This window comes from Phalacrocorax carbo, chromosome 3 (genome assembly GCF_963921805.1).
Source record: "Phalacrocorax carbo chromosome 3, bPhaCar2.1, whole genome shotgun sequence".
In the NCBI taxonomy this organism is placed as follows: Eukaryota; Metazoa; Chordata; class Aves; order Suliformes; family Phalacrocoracidae; genus Phalacrocorax; species Phalacrocorax carbo.
In genome coordinates this window covers 16,755,314-16,768,113 of record NC_087515.1, presented here as the reverse complement: position 1 = coordinate 16,768,113, position 12,800 = coordinate 16,755,314, and the positions used below count along the sequence as shown (strand labels likewise).

At 34.4% G+C, this 12,800-nt stretch overlaps 1 protein-coding gene across 1 annotated transcript in view; it reads right to left on the bottom strand.

Annotated features, from left to right (window-relative positions):
- DNAH8 (dynein axonemal heavy chain 8) overlaps positions 1 to 12,800 on the bottom strand; it is a 138,729-nt gene that overhangs the window by 34,200 nt on the left and 91,729 nt on the right. The window contains exons 63-70 of the mRNA XM_064448596.1: positions 9,381 to 9,484; positions 7,600 to 7,776; positions 6,071 to 6,238; positions 4,639 to 4,851; positions 3,473 to 3,610; positions 3,010 to 3,137; positions 1,743 to 1,914; positions 784 to 939 (exon numbers count right to left, since the gene is read on the bottom strand). Of these exons, the coding sequence (XP_064304666.1) occupies positions 784 to 939; positions 1,743 to 1,914; positions 3,010 to 3,137; positions 3,473 to 3,610; positions 4,639 to 4,851; positions 6,071 to 6,238; positions 7,600 to 7,776; positions 9,381 to 9,484 (1,256 nt within the window). The remainder of the gene's footprint in view (positions 1 to 783; positions 940 to 1,742; positions 1,915 to 3,009; positions 3,138 to 3,472; positions 3,611 to 4,638; positions 4,852 to 6,070; positions 6,239 to 7,599; positions 7,777 to 9,380; positions 9,485 to 12,800) is intronic.

Here is a 12,800-nt window from a genome sequence, read left to right as displayed (position 1 = left end):
TCAAATCCTGAAAATTTACTGAGATTCAAGAGGACATGTGAGGTTTTGCAACATTCAGGTTAAGGGTTTTAAAATGCAGGTTCATCTTCCTATGCTACTTCACTTGTGAAAAATTCATTTGTGATGCAAACTACAGGTGACATATGAATGTTTTTGTATTATATTTCATGTGCAGACATTTAACCCTATGGCTTAAGCTATAAAAGAGCTATTAAAACTGCAGTAGCATTAGGATACACAGATTTGTCTTGGGTTTGGTTTCAACTGGTTGTCCTCAATTTATTTTTGTAGCAGTAACTTCATGTACGAATTCCATCTCGGGTTGTAAAAAAATTCTGGACTGCATCAGTTTAAGTGCTTTGCTTATGTTTTCAAAGCTGTAAGTTAGCCTGCCTTTGACTGTAATCTTACTAAAATTGCCCAATTTACTCTCATTTAATAATTTCATATTATACTCTTTTGCTATACTTTTCACCACTTTCTCTGTATAGGGAACATACTCACCAATTTTGAATACAAGGCTACCTCCTTCTCTTTCATACTTCTTGCTAAATTTCATACCAGTATTTACTTACTATATAATCTTTTCCAATTCCTTGAATGGGATTTACAGCTCTTGCCAAGTTCCCTGCTGATGCATCTATATCATTGTCAGTCTCCATCAAGTTAAAGTTATCTCAGATATGTGTGTATGAGAGTTACGCTGATTCAAATGCAGACAATAATGCAAAAATGCTTGATGGAATATAATGCAGCACATTTTTCCTTTAAAACACTGTTCACCTGTAACTCATTATCCTGTTCTTTCTTTTTAATCCATGACTTTCCTTGAGTTTGTGGATCTACCAAAAGGGGGTATCTAGTTGCCTTAGCAACAATAATACCATTCTGAATTGAGAAATCATCTCCAGGCAGTCCTTGAAGATTCCACTCACTAATCTGGAGAATTAAAAAAAAAAACAAAACGTAGTAGTAGTTTGGAATAAAATCCCTCTGGAATCATCCTTCAACTGCAATTGTTCTAAGAAATAATGGGGACGTCAAGCCCAAGGGGACACATATCTGAACTGCTAAAAAGTGATTAATGCAGATGGAAAATATATTTCTAGGATTTTATTTTTATGGATGCTTTTAACTATATAGGTTGATAAAAAATGTATTTTTAAAGTGTAAGAAAGTCAAAAGGCAACTTGGCAGCAAAAGTAAACCTTGGGATCAATTAAGAGAAAACCAGGCTAAGAGAGCTTTTGGGGCTTAATATTTACTGAAGGAAACTTGAAGATTCTGGCATTGTCCTCTGTTTGGTTTCTCATACATTCACATTGAATGAAAAGACTTTATGCATTATTTTTTAAATGTTCTCTTTGATATAAAATTTATTTTTAAAACCAGACCCACATAATATTGACAGAACCAAAAGCAAACAACCAAACCCACTGTTTTAGTAGATGTGTGATCCATAGCTGTGTTGATGGGTTCTCAAAATAAGTGCACTGTCTTACTGGCAATTGCCTAATTATATACTATAAACAGGTGACATACAACTTGCTAATCTATCTAAACACTGCTCAGTACTCAGATGTTTAGTGGAATTTGCCAAGAACATTTGGAAACCACAGAACTATACTGCACAGCAATATTGGGGATTATTGTTCTGTTCTAAGCAAGGATAATGCTGGCTAACAGTCAAAGAGTATGTCAAATGAGATTAAAATGAAACCCACCAACCACCAAGAACTTACTGTTGGCGGATCCACCAACATAGAAATTAGGTTCAAGTTTTCAGAAAAGGGGATTTTATGGGCTGTCATCTCTGCTTCCCATAAATCTTTAAGCAAAAGCTTCCTGAATTTTTGATTAAAAGGTCCACAGTATGAAAGAAAACCTGTGCAGAGCAGCACATCTCCCACAAGTCTAGAAAAGGAAAAAAATCATAATTAAAAGGTGATGTATAATTTCAACTTCGATTTCTATTGTTTTAGACAACCAGGTTTTGAAACATAAGAAGATTTCTGTTTCAATTAAAGGAGAGAACTGTTGCTCTTTGAGAAAAACAAATAGTTTCTTTGTGTTTCCAAAATATTTTTGTGGCAAAACTTAAGGGTAGTATCGTATGACAACACTATCTTCACCCCTATAAAGTAATAAAGCCCTGATGACAACTATTCCTTCTTTTATAATGGAAGCAAGAAATCAGTTTATTTCTTAAAAATATGTCTGCAATACATTATTTATCAAAAGATACAAACTTAATTCTCTAAGAACGAGCAGACCTCTCCAGAAATGCCCAATTTCGCCATAGGAAATTTATGGAAACAGAAACATTCCACAGAAGCTGAGCCTAAACTTTCAGGCTTTTTACATTTAGCAACTATTTTGACAGGTTTCCCATTTTCTAGACAGCTAGGATCTCTGGCTCCTAGGCTGCTCAACGTTTTATCATTTGGTCAGAAACACAATGGGGACTCCCAAGTTTCCAGGTGTCTCAGAATAAGGCCTACTGTCCCACGTGTTTCAACACACAGACTATAGGAAAAGGTTTTACTGGCCAGTGTCTAGGCCTTCTTTTACTGAAATATGCCATAATTAATATCAAAAGGGATGCTTCTTTTCCTCTCCAGTATTAGGCTAGGAATCCTTCAATTTTCCTTCTCAGTGTCAGCCTTAGATCATCCTTACCTACTGCCAATTGCAGATATTGGACTGAGGTGCAGCGTTAGGGGGGCAGGAGAGGCAGCTGTAATACAGACACATAACTGCACTAGAAATAATCCCTTTGGAAACAAATTCCAAAATCAGAGGCATTGTTCTAAAGTGAAATGTGAGTACGCAGCACTCAGGTATTCACTTATGGGAGAAAAATTCAAATTTCAGGATAGTTCACTTCATTGTGTAACTATACTAAGATTTCCAGGAGGAAAATGAAGTACAACTTTTAAAGCTACTAAATTGCTTACTAGCTCTTCAGTTTTTATGCATTAATTTTTTTCCCTATGATGAATTTGATACCTGTTAATCTGAGATTTAAATTCTTTTCTTTGCTGAGTCCACCTAAGTTTCTCTCCACTCAGTCCATCTATAAGTGCAGAGGCTGCTTGCATCTTTCTTCTGCATGTTTCTGCATCGTTCAGTAACTCCTAAAATTGAAAAAATGTCCTACTTAATTTAATCATAAAATGCAAATACCGAAAGAGTTATTTTATGTATTTTTTCATGCTCTTATACTCATTATTACTATTTTATTTCATTAAAACTCATTCTTGAGAGCTCTAAGTGCATCTATTGTCTAATATTTTCCTACTTACAGAAGGAAGGAAATATGAGAGAACAGAGATTTAAATTTCTTTCTTTTACACCTGAACCTCACCCATGTCGTTTAAGGGAGCAGACCGTACAGGCGTGTTTGTATCAATTCCTGATTATATTACTGTATGCAAGCATTTTTCATAATACTAAAATACTTCTATCTCACCATTTTCTCCTTCATTGCTGCATCAAAGTTTGCCCGCACTTTATCCAGTTCAGCTTGCTTTTCATCTAATGCCTCCTGAGCCGTTGCTAATTCTGCATTAGCTATTTTCAGGTGGCCTTCCTGTTTTGCCAAGTTAGCCTGCAAAGAGAAGAAATATTAAGACAATAATCATACATTCATAATACGTATAACTTGAATGAATGTATGAATATGTACATTAAAATATTTTAATATACTTTGCTGAATTATTTTAAGTCTGCTTAGTTGGTAATCATGAGACAATAATACATCAAAATAACTTTTATATTAATAAAAATATAAATATTAAAATTAAATCTGAAAACTATGTCACATATATGCTGCAGATATTATTTTTCTGTTAAATAACAGTGGTTGTATCTCAAGGTCCTTACTATATCTTTTAAACTTTATTTCTTTTACAAAATTTACATTTAAAGAAGATGGTTACAGAAGTAAGGTTTCTGATCTGTACATATTGATTAGCGTAGAGGAAAAAAAAAATCACTCGATCTTCTTGTCTGATTATACGCTTTATTATTTCTTTTTCATTTGTATATTCTGCAACGATCAACAATCACAACAGCAGGAGATTGGTCCTTTATCAGCTAACAACATAGCTTTATACCCACTCGAAAACCATGGTCCTAAAGCAGTGAATCTTCCCATTATGCCAAACACAGGAAATTCATTAGAGAATTTTTTTGAATCATCCACCTGCATCACTGTTGCTTTTGTAAATAACACTTCTACCAGTGATAAAAAAAAGTGGAAAAAATTTAGCTGAAAATCTCTGTTTGCAAGACTCTTTAGAGATGGAATTAAGATCCTCTCCTGGTACAACTTTTTGAAAACAATTATAAAGTAATTATAACATAATAAAAACAAAGACTGAAAACAGCTTTCACTGTATGCAGTAAACCAGAGCACATTAATTTAATATAGGCTAATTTTTTGTTCTTTGTTCTGTCTAGAATCAAGACTAGCATATGGGGGTTTTCTGCTCTTATAATCCTTAGCCACTAAAGTCTACAGGCAATTATGTCTGAATAAAGTTATCTAAATATATTTTAAAACCCTATGACCATTAAAGTAAATGAAATTAAATTACATGAAAAGCAAACACAAAACAAGAGATGATATATTACCTTGAGAGGTAAGACGTCTCTGTTAACACCATAAAATACCGCCATGGCTTGTGTCCAAGAGAGGAGTCCTGCCACGTTACCGCACACCTTTTTACCATGCTCCATTGTATAGTCTTCCATGTCAAAGTAAGGCTGGAGTAATTCTACTGTCTCTTCATTGATTGAATCCTTAGGAAACTGCTGTAGACTCTGCAAGAACGGGCCACTCATAAGCTGCAAAAAAAAAACACCGGATATTTACAAACTATTTACACATTTTACATTCAAAAGCTTGTTCATAGATGAGCATGTTTAAAAAAAGTTCCTAAAATTCTTCTGCAAAAAGAGGTCATTTATAGTTAATATTATAAGTGTGCTATTCAGTTGTAACTCCTCCCACATGCCTTCAATTAAAGTTTTAAGCAGTTACACTCTAATAACTAGGCTTGAAAGTTATTGATACACCTTCCATCTTCCATGTTCCTGTGTTGCCATTTAAAAGGCATTTCAGAAGCAGCATTTCATAAAAAAATTGAACCAAAACAAAGCTTCAGAGATACATTTGTAACTTACCTAAAGGATGCCAAAAAGCTGCTTATGCATTTGTGAAATGTGATCTAAATTATTCTGGAAAGGGAAATCATTAGTCTTAACTCTTTTCTAACAAATGTTAAACATGTTAACACTGCATGCAATAACTGCTTGCCCCATTTCATTATGTCAGTGGGAAATAAGAAGTTTTGATGACTTCTTAATTCCTGGAAAAGCTTAAATAAAAAGCAAAAGCTCAAATAAAAAGCAAAAGCTCTATTGATATCCAAAATACATAAGTTTTCTTCATTTGAATGACAAAAAAAAAATGAGGCAGTGATATTGGCAAATTAATACACTAATAGGTGTAGAACAGAATTTAAAGAATGGCAGGGGAAGGCATGGAAATAAAACAGTATCCTGAGAGAAGGTCAAAGTCCAGAAGCAAGAAATGGCTGTCTGACCAAGGAATTTGGGCCAGGAGTATTGAAATGCAGTATGGGAAAACCTACTATCTCATAGTCTGTCAAATAATGTTTCAAAAAATCAAGGAACCTGGGAGGATCAGAAAAGACTGTTTAAATGTGAACCAACAATTCCCAAAGAGGGGTTTTCCAGAATGTCCTTAATCTCATGTATGGTTAACATTATAGGCATGATTTATTTATTTGCCATTAGGTCATATACCAGGAACAGGACAAGGAAAATCTAAAGCTCCTTCTGCAAAAGTATCTAAGCAATTCACCTACTACTTGCTACCAATTAAACTTTATCTATATACTATGCCTAAGTTAAATCCATATGTTTGCATTTTTGCTAAATTCTGTCCTGTTTTCAGTAAAGAGCATCATGTGATAAATTCTCTGACATGCAAATTGCTATTTCTGACATTTAAGAGACATTATTTGGAAACTCTACTTACTTTTAATGATTCTCCCCATGATGGCTTGCAGCAGGGCTTTTCTGGATCCAAGGTAACTGGATCTACTCGCTTTTGGAATAGTAGCAGACAACAGTCCATGACCCTCATAATTAGGTGGGGAGGTTTTGCAAGTTTTCTAACAGTAGCAATATCAACTGGTTTGATGGTCTATTTGAAGAAAAATGTAACAGAATCATGCATCAATACCATAATTCTGTTTTCCCAGTCAATATATTGATTTTAATGTTTATCATACTTTTCTCTGAGGCAAGTTTGCACTAAATACATATAAAAATAGTGAGAAACTGGGCTTACTTTAATAAATTTCACAGTTTCATGAAACTTTAATCATTTTAATAATATATATTAGACAAGAATATTTTCCAATGCTAAAGACATCACTCAAGAATCAAATTTAAATACATGGAACAGCAGTATTAATTTGTCAGTCTAAGTCACTGAAGAAAAGTGTATTGTAAAATTGCATAGGACTTAATTAAAAACAGTTTCCTTGGTAAAACAGTATTTTGGATTTTTAAGAGTTAAGTGTCATCACTTCTTCTGAGATGGATTTGGTTATTTTTTTTTCATATCTAAGTTATTATAGGTATGAGATGTTGCTTTTTTACTTCATTTTCTAGTAGCATTACTGACACTTTGCTTAGTTCAATAACTAATACAAAAATAATAAATGATTGCAAGCTTCAAAAGTCATATCAATTTGAGTCTACAAAATACATGCATGCCACTACCTGTCTAGGAGGAGTAGTTACAGACATATTATAGAAACCACAGGACAATGTATAAGCCCACATATTTTACAAGTGAATTTTGGGACCACTTTCGGAAGTTTCATTTATCTCATTATCTGAATGTCAGCGTAGAGCACGGAATGCTCTTTTTCTGTTTTTTTTTTTTTCCCACTCAGTATTTTTTGTAATGTAAATTCTGGTAACTGGAATGGACGACCTTAAAAATATGATGTATCATTTCTGATTCCAGAAAGTTCTTTAATTTTTAATTGTTCTGAGCAGAATAATGAAATTATGTTGCGCAGCAATGCCTACAGTTTCTCAACTGTGACTCTGATCGCCCTGAATCCCCTTTGCTTCCTCTTTCTCTCCAAATTAAAGGGGCTTTTTTTATGAAGGAAAAGTCAGCCTTTTATTCCTCTTAAAAGAAAGACACAGATAGTTAAGTATGAAGAAAAACCATTCTTTTAGCACAAGAAGTATTCTCCTGAATTCAGAATAACAGATATTCTAAAGGCATCTGTAACTTTCTGAAAGATTTACACCTCCATAATGGTCAAGTATTAGGGTGGAAGCATAACAAATGTTATAAAATAATCTCTATGTGTTTAAAGCAAAATGTGAGCTCCATAAATATTCATGAGAGACATGACCACCAACTGTGAAGAGCTGGTGACAGCAGTCAAAACTAAGTGACAACTGTATGTTGGTGGCTCTAGCCTTTCTTTCACAGGTGACTCAGTACTAAACTAATAAAAATGTAATAATTTTATTCACATTCAGTGCAGCTTCTGCTTCTTCTAATGCTGGTTTAGCTGCCTCCAGTTTACTCTCTGCTTTCACTTTTTCTAAGTCAATCTCATCTACAATTTTTTGTGCTTTATCTTTGACACCTTGGACTTCATTTTTTACTTTAGCTGCAGCTTCAGCACTTTCTGTGACTTCTGCTAGTACCTGGAATTGATAATAAACACATAAAATGTATAAATCAAAATGGTGGAACAAGTGATTAAGTTACCAGACACAAGAAAAAAGAGATATGTAAACGCTATTATACAGAAAAATATAAAGCTAACCCTAACTATATATGCCATTATATAATAATGGAATAAAAATAAATACAATTTACAGAATCCCCACAAAGAAATATCGTATGAGTCTCTCAGAAGGAGCTGGATAGTACAAAAGGAATTATTTTTATAATGGATAGAAGACCTTTCAGTGGCTTTTAAAGCCAGTTTTTTATCCTATGATGGATTTTTATCCTATCTGAACCTACATTTTTTCAATACAATAAGTATTTGCTTTTTTCACTATGATTCTACAGATAAAAACAAAAATAATATACGTAATAAAACTAATGGAAGATGGCAAACCATCTGCACCAATGGTCAGCCTCTTTCATTCTTTCAGTCTAAAAAGACTCACTTTTAATTAGTCTATTCAAAGAACTGCCCCATGTGAATTCACAGAATGAAGTTACCCATTTGTGTCAGGTTCTTCAGTACATATGTTTTTAATTCTCTTCTGCATGTGTGACATACAGTTAGTGTCAGAATGGTTTTTGACCAGTGTCAGCTATAGGGTCAAGGCTATTCTCTTTTCTATAGGTCTCAGTACTAAAGGAAAGAAAGAAATACATAGAACATGAACAATACTACACGTAGTTTAAATAAAAGTCTGGTCTTTTATTATTTGTCCATGTCCATATGCCTTCTACTTATGATGACTCATAAGTAGTGCTCTGTTGAAAAAGTTGACAATTAAGAGGCTATGTGAATGATTGCCAGAGAGCTATTTCAAAATGTATATCAGATGTAAATATCAAAGTGAACTCTACCAGCATATCTGTTGACTCCTGAAATGTGAGAACTGTAATTTCATCCCTTTCCGCCATAATTTTCTCTCTTATGAGATAAAAGGCCTTGAAGAATGCTGGCAGTCCTTTAACCATCATTGGCCAAAAGTTTGCTCTGCAGTGCATATTAAATATGCACCATCATAGCATTATGGTATCTTTCAGAAAACGTATTAATACATTCCCTAACATCCTTCCCAGAGAGTCATTCTGGAAACTAGATTTCTATGATTCTACCAGACCACCAATCACATGAACACACAGACATGTTGCTAATGTAAAAGACAAAATATGAAAATGAATGGTGATTAACTTTTTTCAAAGCAGTTTTGAAATAGTAAAGCCCCATTATCATCTGTTAACTTCTTATCTGCAAATAAGTACACATAAAACCTCAGACTTAATAAACATCAATCACACACTAAAAAAACCATGAAACAAAAAATGAAACCTGATGCTTATAGGAGTGGGTAAGAAATGGGAGGAGAACAAGAAAGGCACTCAACCTCTGTTGCAGTCACTTTCAGAAGCAAATGCTGAATCAACATGCTACAGAGAGAGGAGTGAAACCTCATTTTAAACCATAATGCACATTTTTTGGCACGTACAAATTATAAGAAAATTCTGCAATAGCACTTTACCCCACTATATATCCTGGTGCTATCTGCTACCTTTTGCTATTTAACACTCAAGTACTTACTTTATCTGCCTTAACAGATGCCAAAGCCAGTTCCTTCTCTTTAACAGCCAGCTCCTGAGAGAGTTTAGCAACAGATTCACTGGCCTCCATCAGCTTAGAGAGACCTATTAAGGAAAAGAAAAAATTCAGAAAAATGAGAACTATTTTTTTTGCTGTTAGATAATACAATCTAGCTCTAGATCCCAAATGCCATGTACCTTCTGCTCTCATTTACATTTGTGTAAATGAAAGAAAGTGGGTGTAAGCAGTCATACTGTCACAATTGCCCTTACTATTCACTTTTCATGGATAATTTCACAAGGTGCAAAATGATTATAAACAAGCTTGATTCTTCAAAAGAGGAATCCATACTTCTAGTTCGTTATAGCTGTAAACAGTACCTAAAAGTGTATAGCTGGGATATTACCTGCAATAAAATCTATCCTTACTCTCATTATATAGAGTATTATATATTATATAGATTGAAAAAAAAAAAGGGGGGGTGTGTGTATGTCAAGGATACGGTTTGTCATAAAGATCACAGGATAAACAGAAAATCAGACTGATACTGCATTTGTAGCACTGCATGAGGAAACTACATAAATATTGGGATCCATAACTGCCTTCCAATAGGGAGTTCTTTCTAAAAAGAAGTGGGAAGAAGTGGAGTCACCAAAAATGGACCCAAAGGCCACACCAAGATCACAATCTCCAGCTCCTGCACATCAACACTACTCTCTCTTGTCCTTGGTGACAGAGTGCAGAAAAGCACATAAAACATCTGCACCCACCTAACTTAGGGCCATTCTCATCATAGCTCTTACATGTGCCAAAGCAGCCATCCATAGAGGCCATTCAGCCTTACACTAACAGTTGCCCAGAAAGAGGTGAGTTTGCTCCTTCTGTAATTATTATACATTTAGTGTTTCCTGTGCATTCATGCACTCTTTTTTTCTCTCCTCTCTTGCTCATAGTTTTGAGCACAGAGTTTTGGCTATTCCTGAGCTCGACATTACATGCTGAAAGTTCAAAGGTATATTCACTGAAAGACACTGACTGGGAGACAAGAGAGATGTTTTAGAATGTTTCCTTTTCCCAGACTTACGCTACTTCCTAAAATATTCTGACAGATAGAGGTACATACACACCAACTTTCTACCCCCACCTCTGACAGTAATTTCCAAAATGGCTGTTACTTCACATCTCTTTAAATAAAAAAAGTTCTGAAAGAGAAGCTATGAAAGGGAAAGTGATATCGTTTGCTGCATTAGCTTTCCCTGCCACAATCCTAGAGTGAGAAGAAAGGAAGATGGACAAAGAATGGGAATACGCAGAGGAAGAATAATTGAAGAATTTCTGTTATAAACAAGAAAACTTTAAAGCTTCTTCAGGTCCCCTGCCTACTTCCAAACAAAAGAAACATTATAATAGTACCACACAATCAGAATGCTATTTTTCATGCTTGTAATCATAAATGAATGCCTGATTTAGGCATTAGAAACAGGAATAGTATTTTTCAGAGGGATCTGTAGAACTCCATGTAAGAACCTTACTGATATCAGCTACAAATTATCTAACCAAGTTAAGAAGTCTGCATATATCTTGAACCTATAGAGAGAATCAAAGTAATTTTTATCTCTTGTCAATGTATTTTGTAACTTGTCTGAATAATGACTGCAGAAAAGCAGCAAATATAGAAAAATTACAAAAATTATTAAAATCTTTGTTAAGATACCGAACCACAGTACTCTTAGCACCTCAAGAATGTATTATCTGTCACTTTTAATTAGCAGGAGATCTACGAACAAGTTGCTCAGATGGATGACATGCCCACTTTGTCAAAGCAAAACTGAGGTGGTCTTGTAGAACCACAGTACTATATCAAAAGGCATCATCTACACATGTGGTGCTCTACCAAGGATTCCCCAGATGGAGTCTGAGAGAAGACACAAGATATTAAGCATTCAGAAATAATTGTAATTGTCACTGGATCTCAGTTTTTTCCTCATCTTACAAGTCTTACAAGACTTTTTGTGCAAAGTGATAAAGCAGAAAAGAGACTTTCTAGCTTTCAAAATATGTTGCTTGTATAGATACTACAGTACTGACAAGCACACTTTCAGTGTGCCCATGCCAGGCACTTTTCTAGAAATCAGTATTGATCAAGGTATTTCTTGCAATTTTGCAGCTTTACAAGCATCTTGAATTGGCCCAGACATGATTACATATAGGAAAAATATTTCAACAAGGAGATGAAAAGAGCAACATCATCTCAGCTGAGTTTAATAACATAAAATTTAAATCCCACATCAGGATAACGTCCTAACAAACTGCAACAACTTTCAAGGCTATTCTTTTTAACCTTCTAAATCTTTTTTACATTAAGTGATGAAAGACTAGGGATGAAAGGATGGCTGTGTGAGATAGTAGCTAAATAATTCGTAACAAACTTTTTGAGAAAGTTCCTCAGGATGCAGTAAACAGTGGAGCATATCTGGAATCAGGGATGACCAACATTTTTGTTGTTTTGTAATACATCTTTTCTATGCAAGTGAAACTATTTAGAATATTTTCTAACTGGCATGAGTATTCACACAGAATCACAGGTGGGAAGGGTATTGCCCATACTCAGACATGATTTTCTGGTCATCAATGATACAAAGATGCTGCAGTAGAATATGCACATGTATATGGTCATTTTGTTTTGAAGACCATGTAAGGAAATAGTGATCATGTGAGAGGCTAGGAAAATGAATACGTGAAATTTTCTTGACAGTGCTGGAGCTACTTAGGTTATTTCTTTCAAATTATTTTTGAAAATAGAAGAACCAGGGAAAGAATAAAAAAGAAAAACCACCCCACCCCACCCTCAGAAACCTTCAAGGTTCTCAGAGATTGTCCGCATCTCAAGCAGGATTAATAATAAATTCTGATTTCTATAACTGGCAATGGATCTAAACAGGGAAATTTGCATAATGTGAAAATATTGAGGGTCACTTACCCCTTTACGGTCCACTCTAATTCAGCACATAGTTTGTAAATAAAATAAATATCTATATGTTATTTTATTCTTTTCTTTATGTGAAGTGTACCAGTTGCATTGTTAATCATTGTCTAAATGCTACATCCTTTTACCTTTGTATAGAAAATCTTGTCATGTAGAATTCTCTATTCTGTTAGACTGATATACAGTATCTTCTCCCATAAAGACCAATCAGTTGCCTTTGCAGTTTTACAAAAGCATGTCTAGATGCAAACTGGAGAAAACTGGAAATGTATTCTGAACCCATTAAATACTAATCTAATGCCAAATATTAGGTAATTGCAAACCGATATCCAAAATTAGAAGGACATTTAAATCATACTTCTCTGCATATCAGATGCCTAACTATAAATGACCACAAGTAACTGCTACTTATTCTACAGCAGAAATCTGAAATA